The sequence below is a fragment of the Erinaceus europaeus genome, chromosome 4 (genome assembly GCF_950295315.1).
Source record: "Erinaceus europaeus chromosome 4, mEriEur2.1, whole genome shotgun sequence".
Lineage (NCBI taxonomy): Eukaryota > Metazoa > Chordata > Mammalia > Eulipotyphla > Erinaceidae > Erinaceus > Erinaceus europaeus.
This window is the reverse complement of record NC_080165.1, coordinates 149,322,412-149,339,501: the sequence shown is the minus strand read 5'-3', so window position 1 is coordinate 149,339,501 and position 17,090 is coordinate 149,322,412. Positions and strand designations below refer to the sequence as shown.

Sequence of the window (17,090 nt, the reverse complement as noted above, 5' to 3'; positions counted from 1 at the left end):
GGGTCCCTCCAACTGTGGTCTATCATTATATAACCCAATTCATTATATCAAATACAATGTGATATAATTCAAATGATACAATTTTTACAATTTGTTAATGAATTTGTTAACAATTCATTGTATCAAATATAATTTTCTTGGGGATATTTAAGAAAGCAAAATGTAGTGGACTGACTGAACCTGACTAGATCACCTTTTGTCTCCCCAGCCTTAGTACCTGACACACAGTGGAGAATGAACTGTTTCGGGGGCCAGGTGATGGCAGACCTTGTTGAGCTCACGTGTCTCAATGTGCAAGGACCCAGGCTCAAGCCTCACTCCTCACCTGCACAAGGGAAGCTTTATCAGTGGCGAAGCTGTACTGCAGGTGTCTCTCTGTCTTCTCTCCCTCTGTATCACCCCTTCCCTTTGCTGGCTGCCTCTATCCAATAAATAAATCCAATAAAAAAATTTAAGAATTAACTGTTTCAAACAAAGAGTGAGTATTAACAAAATCTGGCTAACGTGTCCTCTCACTCCTTGAGTAACTATTTCAATCGAGCACAACAGGGAGTGGCAAGTCGATCAATATAGAGAGCAGAATCTGCGTGAATGAGGCCTCAGGCTCAGTCCCTAGCACTGTCCGCACCGGGACTGAGTAGAGTAGTACTTGTTTCTCTCTCTCTCTCTCTCTCTCTCTCCCTCTCCCTCTCAGAAAATATTGCAGAAATCATACAAAGGAAAGAGCAGTTTGGTGAGCCAGGAGAGGACTCAGAGGATGAAGTGCGTGCCTTAGCAGGGGTGAGGCCCTGGGTCCCATCCCCAGCGCTAGCTACATGGTAAACAATGTAGAGAAGATCTGAGTCCTTGGCCAATTTTAACAAGATAAAGAAATTTCAACAACACAGCACTCGAGAACCACTGTATGAAAGCATAACAGTTAATACATATCAAAATCTGTAAGGACTGCAGAGAAACTGATGAACAGGTACTTAAAATAGGCATAGCTAGCTTCCCCTCAGAAGACGGTGAGACATGGACCGCCGTTTGGTGAGCTCCAGCAAAGCAAAGGGTTTGGGGGGTGGGGGGTGACTGTGGGGGCCTAGAAACTGCATACACATGTAATGAATCCGCTGTAAAGCATTAGCTCCCTCAATAAAATGAACATAAGGAGATTTCTAAACTTAAAAAAAAAAAAAAAAAAAGATGATCTTAAGCAAATATGCCCTGCTTCTTAGGACTAAGCACATAATTGGATCACAGTTAGGTTCAGAATGAACTTGCACGAGGCAGGTCACACCGTCTCTATGAGTCAAGGGGCTGTGCACAGTAAACATCCAGTCACAGTGCTGTAAAGGGAGAGTGCCATCTGCACAAAAGCAAACGATGGTCATATGAATATATCTCAAAATTCATTCCCCCCAAGGACTAAGTACACAGTAACGACATGAATATTTACCTCAGTATTAATAACTCAAATACTACTAGTACATACACTCCAAAGCATCTTGAGACATCTCCAGTATTCAAGTGACTTTTCATTAATAGCTTTTTATAATTTGCCGGAGCATTAAAATTTGAGCTGTATTTTTCTTTTTGTCATCACCAGGATTTCACAGTTGAGTCACCTTTTTCAGACAGATAACGAGAAATAGAGAGGAGAAAGGGAGAGAGAGGCTTCAGCACCCCACCCCAGTTGACGCCTGGCAACTCAGCTGTGGGCCGTGTGCTTGGCAAAGCAGCCTCCCGCTAGCTGAGCTGGAACTCACTTAAAAACTGAACGCAAAAGATTATCTCTAGAACACTGGTGCTTTGAAAAAAGGGAAACAAAAAAAAAAATAGTAGTAAAAAGTAAAACTTTGCCTTGGGCCTAGTCTTAACTACCATTTTATTAACCCCTACACTATCTACATGTAAGAGAGAGAGAGAGGCTTACTTACTGGCCTATGTAACATACACTAATCAAACTTTAATATGTGCAAATAAGAGAGATAAGTTAACATTTTAAATTACATAGTTTAGGGAGTCGGGTGGTAGCACAGCGGGTTAAGTGCACGTGGTGCAAAGCACAAGGACCGGCTTAAGGATCCTGGTTCGAGCCCCCGGCTCCCCACCTGCAGGGGAGTCGCTTCACAGGCAGTGAAGCAGATCTGCAGGTGTCTATCTTTCTCTCCCCCTCTGTCTTCCACTCCTCCATTTCTCTCTGTCCTATCCAACAACATCGACATCAACAACAACAATAACTACAACTACAACAATAACTACAAAAATAAAACAACAAGGGCAACAAAAGGGAATAAATAAAATACTTTATTTATATATAAAAAATTACAGTTTAGAAAATATTATGCTACCTATGTATTTAATGTACACGTCAAAAATCTTCACAAGACACTATGAAGTAAATACTTCACAAGTGAGGGCATTGGGTTCATGGTCTGCCCAACGTCGGCAATAGGAAGCAGACAAATCTTAGCTGGCTTTATCGCAAAACGAAATTCCTAAAGAAAGAAAGAAATGAAATTCCTTCAAACAATCTTGCCAATAAATACCCTTCTCTTCAAACAGAAGGGAAAGAGAGAGAGAGACAGAGAGGCCCTATAGCTGCTACCAATGTCTTACTCTGAGACGCAGGTTTTTCCTTTTTCTCCTATAGTACCAACCCCGCCTTCTGGACAGTGAAGACACTGCCAGGTGCGACAGTCTGGTCCAGGTCAACGTGTGTGACAGGCACTCAAAACACGGCGATGCTTTTAATACTCACACCACGACTCTTCGAAGAAAAGGTTTCTATTGGAAGTTCATTACTTATATGAACCCAACAGACTGAAAACTGTCACGACTGTGACGATCAAGCAGCAGCAGCAGGACACTCGTACTAAGTGTATGTGGGTCCTGACTCTGAACACAGCAAAGGAAGCAGCAGGAGACGGCGGCTCAGCAATAAAGCACAGCACCTGTGCTCTTGAGGCCCCAGAGGGCCCAGGCTGAATCCTGGCAGGGCCACACGCCTGAGTTCAGCAGTGTTCTCGCTCATCTAGTGCTCATAAAAAAAATAGTATCTCTAATTTTTTATATTTATTTATTTTCCCTTTTTGTTACCCTTGTCTTTTTACTGTTGTTATAATTATTATTGCTGTTATTTATACCGTTGTTAGATAGGACAGAGAGAAATGGAGAGAGGAGGGGAAGACAGAGAGGGGGAGAGAAAGACAGACACCTGCAGACCTGCTTCACCGCCTGTGAAGCGATTCCCCTGGAAGTGGGAAGCCGGGGGCTTGAACCGGGGTCCTTGAGCCAGTCCTTGCGCTTTGCACCACCTGCGCTTAACCCGCTGCGCTACCGCCCGACTCCAAAAAAATAATATAAGAACTATAAAGTAAAGCTCAAAAAAGGAGACAGGAACCAGAAGACCGGTCTTCCCGTCGAGAACACACTTGAGTACGTGTGAGGACCTGGGCTGAGCCTGACACAGCACAGAAGACCGTGCACAGACCAGGCCAGGGAAAGCTCCCACAGCCAGTCTCTCTTTCTCTTTGAAATAAAAAAAAAAAAAAAAAGACATTTTCAAGTCTAATTTGCTTCTGGTGTCTAAAATGCACTCACTTCAACAAGTAGTTGTGTTTCTTTTGCCTCCAGGGTTATCACCAGGGCTTGGTGCCTACACTATGAATCCACTGCTCCTGTGGCCATTTTTCCCCCCTCTTTTGGCTAGGACAGAGAGAAATTGAGAGGGCAGGGGGAGACAGAGAGGGAGCGACTCCTGCAGACCTGCTTCACCGCTTGTGAAGTGATCCCCTGTAGGTGGGGAGTCGGAGGCTCAAACCAGGATCCTTGTGCCGGTCCTTGCGCTTCGTATGATGTGTGCTTAACCCGGTGCGCCAGCACCCAGCCCCCAACAAAGAGTTGTAAAGTAGACCCCCAAAGTATTTTAAAAAAAACACAACACTTAAATTTCTTTAGCCCAAATGCTAAAGTTCAATCATAGTGACTCTCGCCTTTATGGGTTAACAGTCTGTGCTTAAAACAGGGAAAGGTCTTAAAAGACAGTAACCCAGAGTGCAGGACTGGACGGAATAGGAGACAGCGTCAGAAAGCCTAGTGCGCCGCTGGCCTGACTCCCGAGGGTGGGGTAGGGGCGGGTTCACAGCACAGTCGCTGACACCTCGGCAGAATCTCTAACCTCACCATGACAGGTGTCTGCAGAACACCCCCACCCCACTTAGGTCCTTTCCCGCCATCCTGCACCAGGACCCCGCCAAGCCCCCCCCCGCCCCCCACTCCACCAGAGCCTTTTCCTTCGGTGCAGCATGCAAGCCCAGTAAAAGTTCTGCTTTGGGTTTCCCGTCTCTTCTGGTTGCTTCAGTTCTGCCCCTGAGTGAGATCACCCCATAGCCATCCCGCTTTCTGGCTTAGCATCCCGAAAAGGCTTCCTCCATCCTGGGGCAGCTCTTAGTACATCGCTCACAGCAAGAGCAGACAGACGGTGGCGCACCTGGCAGAAGGCATACGTTACAGCGCAGACACCAGTTCAAGGCCCCAGCCCCCACCTGCCCCAGGATGGCCCCAGTGGCTACTACCTGGGACTCCTAACTACCATTCTCTTTGGCTCCTACCCCAGTTAGTACAATCAGTCCTTCTACAGCTGCCTAGCAGTCTCAAGCCTGTTGTGATGACAGGACGCCACCAGAGACATCTCTTTGCTGGCCACTCACGGTTTAAGACACTTTCTATGATGGTGCGCGTTAATAGAGAACTTTGAGATCTTCAACTATACCTCATTCTGAAGTTCATCACCACTTTTAACAGAAGCAAGCATATCATATAAAGTACAGCAAAGGTCTTCAATTCTTGTTGTTTCAGCCATTTCATTTAACGTTGCATTTAAGTATTTCGCGACTTCACACCACAGAAAAGAGTCATTTGTTTTTTCCACAGGCTTAAGCTCTGGGGTAGAATGCTCCTGAAAATGTTCATTCAGAAACTTCTTATAATCTAGGCTTATCGTTTTCTGGGGTTCACCGTTTACTGGCAATTCGTCAAAGTGGTCCAAATCATGCATGTCAAATGAAAACACTAAGTTTTTACCAAATAACACTCTATCGTCACCAGATTCCTCTTTGGTCGTCTGGACCAGAGCAGTGAGACTGTCTGGATGGAAGTGAGAAGCGATTCGATGAGTAGCATCACAAGCTGCGGAGGCAGAAGATGAGGGAAAAGGGCCAAACATCTGTCTGATGGCCTTTGTCTCCTGATGCCCGACACAGTCCTTTGAGTGAAAGGTCTTGAAAAGAAAGGCCGCCGCGCTTTCGATGGCCTCGCTCCCGCTGTCCGCTCCAACTATGCGGAGACAAAAGAAGCAGCACAACTCAAGTAAGATTTAAAAGAACTGCCAGGGTCTTTCTGAATGAATCTAACAGTGAAAACACACTGATAAACAGGCCACAAGCAACATTCCTTTGAGTTTATCCCCAAAGAACTGATGCAGTGAACCATGGCGTGCGCTTTGTAGCTACACACAGGAACAGCTCCTTCGCGTCTACCTCCAGACGATGAGGCGTCAGTTAAAACGTATTACAAATGAAATTTCTAAAAATGGCTAGTGAATTAGTTAAATAAACCGAAACAATGTATAAAAAGCATCTGAGATAAGCAGGAATTAGTGCAGCACATGGATCACAGGACTAGCAAGTCCTAAGGTCTCTAGTTAATCCGTGGTGCCTGCCACGTGTACCTGGGGAGAGCCCTGGTGTGTATTCCCCACCCCCCCAAATAAATAATCTTTTAAATCTGACTAACAGACTAGGGTGGGGGCAAAAGAAACCTCAAAGGTCACTATTTCCAGCTGTACGAAATCTAAGATGGTGAAAATAGATTTACAGAGTTTTCATTCAGAAGCATGTCATTCCATCAAGGGTGGATATGAACAGAACAATTTAGTACCTTAAGATCTGCATAGTAAAGAAAAAAGAAGAGCTGGGTGGTGGCGCACCTGGCTGAGCTCCCATTACAGTGCACAAGCAAGAACCCAGGTTCAAGTCCCCAGTCCCCACCTGCAGGGCTAAGCTTTGTGAGTGGTGAGGCAGGGCTGCGGTTGTCTTTCTCTCTCCCTCTCTATCTCCCCTTCCCTCTCGCTCCCTGGCTATCTCTATCCAGTAAGTAAATAAAGATAATAAAGGGGGGGGTAATGTAAGAGGAAAAATTAGTTTCATAAAGCCATTAATTTCTCACTTCCGTATTTCTCTAATAAAAAGAACCTGAATCAGAATTCACTGAACACTGAGTAGAAATGGGGGCAGGGGGGAGAGAGAGAACCAATTTGCTCTTATGTTCCACTCTTCTGGGGACTGAAATATGAAAGCAGCTTGTAAAACTAGAGAAAACATCTCAAGAGAATAAACGTCACCAGCTGCCTGATCAGTAAAAGCTTTGGTGGGCTCTACCTCCCCTTAAAAAAAGAAAGAGCAAGTGACATCCACAGGAGGCCTGAGAGCTTCTCTCAGTCACTGGCCCTGCTCAGACAGCGGGTCACAAGCCCGAGGAGGCTGTCTCTGAGGAGCGCGTGTGGGGAGCTTCTGGCGCAGAACCAGTAGTCCTGCTCTGTTTCCCACTCTCTCTATCCACAGCACTAGGCTCAGGTTAACTGCAAGGGTCTTGTCCACAGATCAACTCCTTTGTGTCCATTTTCCTACCCAGCCGACAGCCAATCTAGTATCGGGAAGCTGTTTTGTTTTGTGGAAGCGGGCCTCATGGGTGTGCGTTTCCACCGACCCAGATGGCCCAGCTAAGCGCACACAGTACTGTGAGCAAGGACCCGCACAAGGATGCAGGCTGGAGACCCGCGAGGCCCACAGCTGGGACGCATCTTGCGTGGGGAAGCAGGGCTGCAGGCGTCTACCATTCTCCGTCTCTATCCCCCTCCCAGCTCTCTCTGTCTTTCTCTCCCTCACTTTCACTCTCTCCCCCTCATTTCTACTCAGTGTTCAGTGAATTCTATGATTCAGGTTCTTTTTATTAGAGAAATACGGAAGTGAGAAATTAAAGGCTTTATGAAACTCATTTTCCTCTTACATTACCCCCCTTTTATTATCTTTATTTACTTTATTTATTTATTTTCTGAATAAAAAAGAGGGAAAAATAGCAACCGGAGCAGTGGCTATGTAGCACCAGCATTGAGCCCAGCGAACCCTGGGGGCAATTAAAAAGAAAAAAATGCAGCCGTTGACCAGGATTTACAACATCCAAGTGTGTTGTACTACTTACTGCTTCATGTCACAACTACACAAAAACAAAAAGGGCCACATTACAGCAGATTCTCATTTCATAGTGTCAACAGATTTTTGGAGACGGCAAGTTGAAGGGAAAGGGTCCACTGCACAACTGATTTTATTAGACTCTGCAAAATGTACTCAGGAGTTAGGTTCTAGGGCCAGAATGTGCACTGCTACACACCGGCCTTGCCAGATCTAGTACTCAGCGCCCCAAAATGTCAAGCTTGACCCAAGAAGCTGATGGCTTGAACGGGCCAGTCACTTCAGAAATTGAAACAGCAATCAGCAATCTTGCCAAAACTTAAAGCCCAGGTCCACATAGCTTTACTAAGGAAGTTTACATTCAATTTTTAATTTACCTTGTCCTTAATCAGCATGTTGGGCTTCCATACCTTATATCTGACATGATTACTACTTTATTTTCGTTCCTTTTTATTGGGAAGATTGACAGTTCATAATAAATTGAGGTGATGGCACATATGTAAAATCTCTTGTTTTCAGCAAGACATTCCCAGCCCGAGCCTAAGTCTTCTTCTACCATCAGGAACTGAACCACCCCCCCAACACACACACACACACACACACACACACACTGGGTCTGCGCAATATGCCAAACCCAGTGCAAATTCAACTCTGTGTTTCCCCTTTGTGTCCTTTGTTATCTTTTATTTTCAGTCCTTTGACAATCAATGATTTGAAGGATTTCTTCATGTCTGTTGGCCTTTTGGGTCTCTACATTGGTGAATATTCTGTCTACTTTTGGATAGGGTCTTTTTTTTTTTTAATACCGCTGAGTTTGGTGAGCCCTTCAGATGTTTGGTCATTAGCCTTTTGTCTGATGCGTAGCATACAGATCGTCTCCCATCCTGTAAATAGTCTCTTTGTTTGAGTAGCAGTTTCCTTATTTCTACCTCTCACACTCTGTCCTAAGCTCCTCACTAAATGAAACTAACTTTCAAGGCAAGGAAGATAGCATAGTAGTTATGCAAAAAAAAAGACTTCCGTGCTTGAGATGCTACATGTCCCAGGTTCATACCCCCACCCCCTTCCTTCGTAAGAGCTGAACAGTGAAAGCAAAGCACCGGTAGAAAGGGAAGCAGACAGACAGACAATGAAGCTGTGCCTCTCACAGTTCTGAATGTTCTCCCTGAATTTCTAGGCTTCCCTATCTAGTCCGCCCTTTATGGGCGTCTCTCTCTGAACCTCAGCAGTTCTAGAGACAGAAAACCCAAACTATACCTATTTGTTTCGCAGCCTGTAATATGTCTTTCAGGTCTTCATTAACACTTTGCATCTCATTCTTCTCCAGTTTTTCATTCAGAAACGCTACTATTTTCATCCATGGAAGGTCCAAGCCTACAGTCTGTTCATAAAATTTGGACCGCTTCACCTGAAAAACAGTAACAGGGATACAGGATACAGGGATCAGTGGTCTTCTCGGCAGATTGTTAGCAATGCACTCATCTCATCTCATCTTTACCCCCCTTGCTGCTTGTCTGAAAGGACTCGAGACCTTGCTGTGCTTTCACTCAGAGGCATTTAAAAAAAAAAAACTGGATTACTACCTTGACCAGTATATTTCCTTTTTTTTTTTCCCTGAGTATAGTCCAAGAACAGGCCAGGTATTCAAGAGACTTATGTACAATTACACTTTTTGTGAAACTATAAATCTTTCCATTCTCAACAACTAGCAATGAAAATCTTATTAAAAATGCAAATCTCCACTTACAGATTAGCTATGAAATCCTCTGATCAAATGAAGAAAGCAGTGGGTCTACCAGAAAACCACAGTGTTACTCCTCTAACACCCCCCTGCCTCAGTTCCCTAATTTCATATGACATCAGTTACTCTGGGTTTAAGAGAGAGGAGAAAGGGCAAATAGAAATCTCCGCCAGCAGCTGAATTCAGTTGCTATAATGGATCACAGGCACAGAAAGATTTGACTTAATTAGTTTCCACTCCACTTCTGTGTATGTTGGCTACTTCCCAAGATAAAAAGTTACACTATCCTCTCTACTTGTTACCATAATTACAACACATACAAATATCCTATACTGGGATAACCAAAAAAATGTTATTTTTTCATTACACCTAAATTAAAAAGCTATACTAAGCCGAGATTCATTTTATCTGTCCCTTTCCTCAAGAACAAAAAGTTTAAAATTCTACAAGAAAAAAATGAAGTAGCACAGGATGAATTGCACGTGCAGTCCTTATCTTAAAAGCCACCGCGCTTTATTTTATTTACTTATTTTCCCTTTTATTGCCCTCATTGTCTTTTGTTGTTGTAGTAGTTATTGTTGTTGTTGATGTCATTCGCTGTTGGACAGAACAGAGAGAAATGGAGAGAGGAGGGGAAGACAGACAGGGAGGGGGAGAGAAAGACAGACACCTGCAGACCTGCTTCACCGCCTGTGAAGCGACTCCCCTGCAGGTGGGGAGCCGGGGGCTCGAACCAGGATCCTTAGGCCGGTCCTTGAGCTTTGCACTATGTGCACTTAACCCGCTGCACTACCGAAAAGGCATTGCATTTTAATATAAAAAGCTTTTAAAAGAGGTTGGGGTAGTTGAGAAGAAATAATTCAAGTTTAAGATAGCAATATCATTCAAATACAGGAATAGATCCTTGCTTTAATAGCTACTAAAATGTTGCTCCCATTGTCAAGAACACTGATTGTTTATATGTAGCGAAATTCTGTACCAAGGTTAGAAGAAAAAAAGAATCTGTTCAAAGACAATTATGAACCATTTCTTCCTAGTACCAAACTTTAAGTGAAGGTATAAATTAAAAAAGAAGAAAACTGTATTAAGACATAAAGCAATAAAGTCTCAGCCTACCAGGAAAGGCTTAATATTCTATAACAGAAACTAATAAAGAATCAACAATTAAAGTGACTGTTTTGGGTGGGGGTAGAGAGCATAGTGGTTATGCAAAGAGACTAGTCTAGAGTCCCAGATTCAATCCCTGTCAGCCAGAGCTGAGCAGAGCTATGGTTTTGTTTTAAGTAACTTTTTTATTTAAAAAATAGCTGACCTGTTTCTTTTTTTTTTTCCCTTGTTTTTTGTTTTTACCAGTTCAGTTTTTGTTTTAACACTGTTCAGTTCTGGCTTATGATGGTGCGGGGGATTGAACCTGGGACGTTGGAATCTCAGGCATGAGTCTGTTTGCATAACCATTATGCTATCTACCTACCGCCACTGACCTGTTTCTTAATATTAGATGATTCATTCCTTCCTATGTTTAGTTCATACACTTTTTGGCCTGAAAAATCCACAAATTATAAGTACTAGATAAAAGTCATTAGTAGAATTAAAGTTAGTAGAATTAGTAGAATTAAAATGAGTACAATTCAAGAGATTAATGTCCATATTTCCCACATTATATTAGAAAAAACATTACTATCATATATAAAAAGAACTGATGATATAGAAGTTATTGAATTAGATTAAAAATTGCCTACAGCAGAGGCCTCAGTTACAGGAAAATGAAGAAAAATGTCAACATCACAATTCCAAGTAATCTCTTTGGCATTAAAGTCAAATGCACTCAGTGCTTCGATCAGAAACATCAGCACAGTGGTCCAGGAGGTGGCGCAGTGGCTTAGAAACTAGACTCTCAAGCATGAGGTCTGGAGTTCGGTCCTCAGCTGCACATGTGCCAGAGTGATGTCTGGTTCTTTCTCTCTCTCCTCCTTTCTCATTAATAAAACAAATTTAAAAAAGAAAAAAAAATTAAAAAAAAAAAAAAAAGAAACATCAGTATCCACATTCACCCTCTTGGTTTGATAGCAAACAAGTCAAACTTACCCCTCAAGTGTAAATGATAAATATTTTGTTCATATTCTATGGTTGTAACAGTTTTCATCAAAACCATTTACCTGTAGGTCAGCCACTTCCTCATTATAATTATCCTGTTTGCTGACATTTGAAAAGGAGCGCAAGGCTCCTGTGAGGCGGGGTAAAGCCATCTGCTTTCCAGTCAGTGATCCATGCAATGATGAGAAACCTGCAAACAAAACATGATGTTTATCTGTTGGGAAGAAGTGGGGGAGGCCATCAGATTCAGCAAACTGACTTAGAACAGAGGGGGGAGGGGAGGGGAGGGGGAGGGGAGGAGGAGGGGAGGGGAAGGGAGGGGAGGGGGAGGGGGGAGGAAGGGTTTGCAATTGCCAGCAATACTGAAAGAGATTCTCATGACACATTTCCTACCCAAGTCAATTTTTTTTCAAACAAAACCAAAACTGGCTGCGGTAGGGAACCAAGAAAGACAGAAACACTTGCTGGCGAGCACTGCCACGAGAGTCCTCGCAGTGAGCTCGCGGACGCCCAAGTGCTGCGAACGCTGCTCACAGGTACTTGCTCTCGCCTCCAGTTTTTTTTTTAATGTTCACTGATTTCATTTCACAAACTTAAAATATTACTACCTACCCCTCAAAGATCCACTGGCTCTGTCTCAAAATATCAAGCATGTTTCCACCCACGTGGATTTATCTACCTTAGTCAGTTTGTACTTGAAAGACACCTCCTGAGGCGAGGCCATTCTTGACCACTGGACATCAGACAGGGCAGCTACCCAGTTACTGTTGAACAGTACAAACTTCTGTTCTCCATCTAACACTGATATGTGGCATCTTCTTACTTACTTATAGGGCGAAAGTAAAATTCTACACCCTCTAGTAAAAATAACAGTACTGAAATATTTTTGGCATGCAATAATCATTTGGCAAATTGTCAGGGGAAAAATAAAGTGAAAGAAAGAAAAATAATTAAAAGGAAGACTGATGAACAGGGGAGGGGACAATTACGGCAGCTGGGAAAGAAGAGAACTCTAGAGTCTCATCTCTTAAATGACTCCAAGCTTTAACACTCTGCCACCTCCTTCACTTAAAGAAAATGTTGCAAGTTCTAAATCTAGAGGTGAAACATGCATTCAGAAACCATATGACAGCTTGGTGTCTCCTAATAGATTTTAAAGGGTAAATTTAACTACTTACAATTTCCACCCAACAAACCACTGTTGTCTAATAGTTTCCAAAAAAAAAAAAGAAAAGAAAAAAAGAAACAGATTTGATGGAAGGAGGACAGAAAGAGCAAGGCAAGCGTTATATAAATGCTTGTACACTTATATGAACAAAATATATTATAACTGGTGAAAAATTCTATGAAGCACTTTTTGCCTAACTTATACTTCCCCAAGTAGTTACTAACTTACGTTAACTCCAGGCTTCCCATTCAACAGAGGGTGGTGGGGCTGGAAGGGCTGAATAGGTCATAAGCCAAACGGTCTTTGTGTTAGAGGTCCTACACTGGCACAGTAATCGTATTTACAACAAAGGATAATAAGAACTTCTCTTTTAAAAGTCCCGAGAAGACACGGGCTAGCATCCATCAGTGCTTGATGAGAATAAAAGGAATGACCAGAAAGAACAACTCACAAACATCAAACCACCACACTTGCACAGTAGTCCAGGAAGCTCGCGAATGGCTCGCGAATGAAGGGGATGAGTTCAGCAGGTGGGGCACGCGCCCTGCCAGGTGTGGCGGCTGGATTTTCTCTAGAACCACAAGGGCACAGTGAACAGTATCACAACTCTGATGAGGAGCACTTTGCTGTGTGTGTAAGGAGGGGGGTACTGTTGTGTCTGTCTCTCTCTCACTCAAAAAAAAAAAAAAAAAACACAGCTGTGAAGACTGGGATGGGAGAGTGACTTGGCAGTGTTACAGTGTAGCAAAGTCCTCTGTTCATTCCCAGCTCTGCAGTCAAAAGAAAAAGAAAGAGAAACCCAAGGGGGGGGGGGGAGCCTCAAGTTAAAGTAAACAAAAGGAAAAGTCCAGAGTAGGAGCTGCGGAAATCCCAAAGTAGCAGCAGGCTCAGCAGGGAAACATAGTGACAGGTCCCTGCATCTTGCTGGCACTTGAGCTGCACACTAGCCGGAAGGCTGCAAGCAGAATCAATACGGATCCGGCCTGATGAAGCTCTCAGTCTGATAAACAAGGCGACCCGATTAAACAAACTGCTGAAATGCAAATACGACTCCTCTAAGCAGGATATTAAAAAGTTAAACACAGGGGTCCGAATTCCATCCTCTGCACTGCCATAGCAAGATCTGAGCAGTGCTCGGGGCTTCTAATAAATAAATATGTAGATCTATAAACCTACAATCTACTCAGTTTCCTGATTATCCACATAAGTGGTGGGCAAGGGGCCCAGGTCCAAGGCTGACTTCCAGTTACAGACCACAGTAATGGGACAATTCACTAAGTCAGGGCAACCGGGGGAGGCGAGGGGTGGAGTACGATGAGTTCAACCTCAAGACAGGTTGAACCCCAGAGGTCTCCAGGGAGTTAAAATCCAGGTATGGAATTCAGGGCTTGGTTACAGGATACAAAGAAACCCAGCAAGAATACCACAGGGGCTGATAAAGTCACAAAAGGATACATGTGCAGACCGAGGGCAAAACGCAGCATAGGGCGGAGAAGCGCGAGTCCCTAGGGAGTGAATCAGCGGGCAGAAAACACGGCCCCACCTGCAGGGGGAAAGCTTTCCTCGTGGTGAGGCAGGGCTGCAGGTGTCTGTCTGTCTGTCTCCCTCTCTATCTCACCCTTCCCTCTTGATTTCTGGCTGTCTCTATCCAATAAAGATGTTTAAAAAAATTCACAGAAAAACAGAAAATACCTACAAATTTTTTTGAATAGTAAAGAGGTCAGTAAAATAGAAAACATCAAGAAGTCAGAGGGTGACTAAATCAACTCAGCCAGTGGCAGTGCCTCCGACTCCGGCTCCAACAACCTGGTGAGAGCCAGAGCTTCCTGACAAACAGGCCCACCAGCCGCACCCCAGCTTATGTGACAAAGTTCCAGAGCCCAGACAGGCGAGGCGAGGCCCGGGACCTCGCCGTGAGTTAGAGGCAACTATACGCCCCACGTTAAAAGTAGCTGATAGGGGCCGGTGGTGGTGCACCTGGTTGAGCGCACGTTACAGTGCACCAGTAACTGGGTTCAAGCCCCCGGTCCCCACCTGCAGGGGGAAAACTTTGCGAGTGGTGAGGCAGGGCTGCAGGTGTCTCTCTCTCTCTCCCTCTCTCTCTCTCTCTCTCTCTCTCTCCCCACCCCTTCCTCTCAATTTCTGCCTGTTTCTATCCAATAAATAAAGACAATAGAGGCCCCACACCTATGGACAGCTAATCTTTGACAAAGGGGCCCAGACTATTACATGGGGAAAGCAGAGTCTCTTCAACAAATGGTGTTGGAAACAATGGGTTGAAACATGCAGAAGAATGAAACTGAATCACTGTATTTCACCAAATACAAAAGTAAATTCCAAGTGAATCAAGGACTTGGATGTTAGACCAGAAACTATCAGATACTTAGAGGAAAATATTGGCAGAACTCTTTTCCGCATAAATTTTAAAGACACTTTCAATGAAACGAATCCAATTACAAAGAAGACTAAGGCAAGTATAAACCTATGGGACTACATCAAATTAAAAGCTTCTTCACAGCAAAAGAAACCACTACCCAAATCAAGAGACCCCTCATAGAATGGGAGAAGATCTTTACATGCCATACATCAGACAAGAGCTTAATAACCAACATATATAAAGAGCTTGCCAGACTCAACAACAAGACAACAAATAACCCCATCCAAAAATGGGGGGAGGACTTGGACAGAATATTCACCACAGAAGAGATCCAAAAGGACGAGAAACACATGAAAAAATGCTCCAAGTCTCTGATTGTCAGAGAAATGCAAAAAAGACAACAATGAGATATCACTTCACTCCTGTGAGAATGTCACACATCAGGAAAGGTAATAGCAGCAAATGCTGGAGAGGATGTGGGGTCAAAGGAACCCTCCTGCACTGCTGGTGGGAATGTCAATTGGTCCAACCTCTGTGGAGAACAGTCTGGAGACTCTCAGAAGGCTAGAAATGGACCTACCCTATGACCCTGCAATTCCTCTCCTGGGGATAGATCCTAAGGAACCCAACACACCCATCCAAAAAGATCTGTGTACACATATGTTCTTGGCAGCACAATTTGTAATAGCCAAAACCTGGAAGCAACCCAGGTGTCCAACAACAGATGAGTGGCTGAGCAAGTTGTGGTCTATCTACACAATGGAATACTACTCAGCTGTAAAAAATGGTGACTGCACCGTTTTCAGCAGGTCTTGGATGGACCTTGAAAAAATCATGTTGAGTGAAATAAGTCAGAAACAGAAGGATGAATATGGGATGATCTCACTCTCAGGCCGAAGTTGAAAAACAAGATTAGAAAAGAAAACACAAGTCGAACCTGAAATGGAATTGGCGTATTGCACCAAAGTAAAAGACTCTGGGGTGGGTGGGTGGGTGGGTGGGGAGAATACAGGTCCATGAAAGATGATGAAGGACATAGCGGGGGTTGTATTGTTAAATGGGAATCTGGGGAATGTTTTGCATGTACAAACTATTGTATTTACTGTTGAATGTAAAACATTAATTCCCCAATAAAGAAATAATTTAAAAAAAGAAAAAGAGGGAGTCGGGCTGTAGCACAGCGGGTTAAGCGCAGGTGGCGCAAAGCGCAAGGACCGGCATCAGGATCCCGGTTCGAGCCCCCGGCTCCCCACCTGCAGGGGAGTCGCTTCCCAGGCGGTGAAGCAGGTCTGCAGGTGTCTGTCTTTCTCTCCCCCTCTCTGTCTCCCCCTCCTCTCTCCATTTCTCTCTGTCCTATCCAACAACGACGACAACAATAACAACGACAAGGGCAACAAAAGGAAATAAATAAAAATAAATATAGAACAGATTGTAAAAAGGAGACAGAGAAGGGAAAGGAGGAGGGAAGAGCAGGTGGAGGAGGAGAAGGAAGGAGGAGGACGAGGAGGAGAAGGGGCCGGAGGCGCAGCCGCTGGTGCGTCTCCGCGGCGGCGGCGGCGGGGGGGAGCCCGACTCGCAAGGCCGAGCGCAGGTGAGCGCCCCGCGGCCCCGGTGAGCGCCCGGCCCCCGCCGCCTCCTACCTGCCCAGCTCCCGCGCCGCCGGCCCGTCCGGGCGTTGCGGCGACTCCCCGCGCCGCGTGGACGCCGGGCTCCCGTCGCTCTGAGTCACCGCGCGCGACGCGGACGGACACCCGCACTCCCGGCGCGCGGCCACAGGGCGGAGCCGTCGCCCGCCGACGCGTCACCCGCCGACACGTCACCCAACGCCGGCCGCGGCGTGACGTCGGCGCGTCGCCCCCAGCCCCGCCCCGCGCGTGCGCATGCGCATTGCCCGCGGAAGCAGCTGCGGCGGGACCCGGGGCTCCGCCTGGGGCGCGGACGGCCGTCTGCTCGCGGCTATTGCGGGGCCGCAGCTCCGGCCGGCCGCCCCGCGTCTGGTGCCGCCGCTTCTCCGTCCCGTCGGGGAAGACGCGGAGCAAAGCGCCGGATGTGCCGGAAGCAGGGCGGGCGGCGCTGTCCGCCCCGCTCGGCTCGGGCCCGGGGCTCTCGGGGAAGCCTCCGGCTGCCGGCCCTGCCTCGGCCTGCGAGGCCACCTCCCCACCCAGCTCTCACCCTCGCTGTCTGTCTGTCTGTCTGTCTCTCTCCCTCTGTCTGTCTCTGTCTCTCCCCCTCTCTGTCTCTGTCTGTCTCTCTCCCTCTGTCTGTCTCTGTCTCTCCCCCTCTCTGTCTGTCTCTCTGTCTCTGTCTGTCTCTCTCTCCCTCTCTCTGTCTCTCCCCCCTCTGTCTATCTGCCTCTCTGTCTCTCCCCCTCTCTCTGTCTGTCTCTCTGTCTCTCCCTCTCTCTGTCTCTGTCTGTCTCTCTCTCCCTCTCTGTCTCTCTCCCTCTGTCTCTCTGTCTCTCTCTGTGTGTCTCTGTCT

The 17,090-nt window shown here is 45.6% G+C and overlaps 1 protein-coding gene across 2 annotated transcripts in view; it reads right to left on the bottom strand.

Annotated features, from left to right (window-relative positions):
• ASCC3 (activating signal cointegrator 1 complex subunit 3) overlaps positions 1-16,414 on the bottom strand; it is a 262,037-nt gene extending 245,623 nt beyond the window's left edge. The window contains exons 1-4 of one of the 2 annotated variants that reach the window (XM_060190713.1): positions 16,253-16,414; positions 11,130-11,257; positions 8,490-8,640; positions 4,757-5,319 (exon numbers count right to left, since the gene is read on the bottom strand). In XM_060190713.1, coding sequence (XP_060046696.1) covers positions 4,757-5,319; positions 8,490-8,640; positions 11,130-11,219 — 804 coding nt within the window. In that variant the 5' untranslated portion in view covers positions 11,220-11,257; positions 16,253-16,414. Of the gene's footprint in view, positions 1-4,756; positions 5,320-8,489; positions 8,641-11,129; positions 11,258-16,252 lie in introns of those variants that run through there. The other variant, XM_016188499.2, reaches the window with a different exon arrangement.
• Between the last annotated feature and the right edge of the window lie 676 nt (positions 16,415-17,090).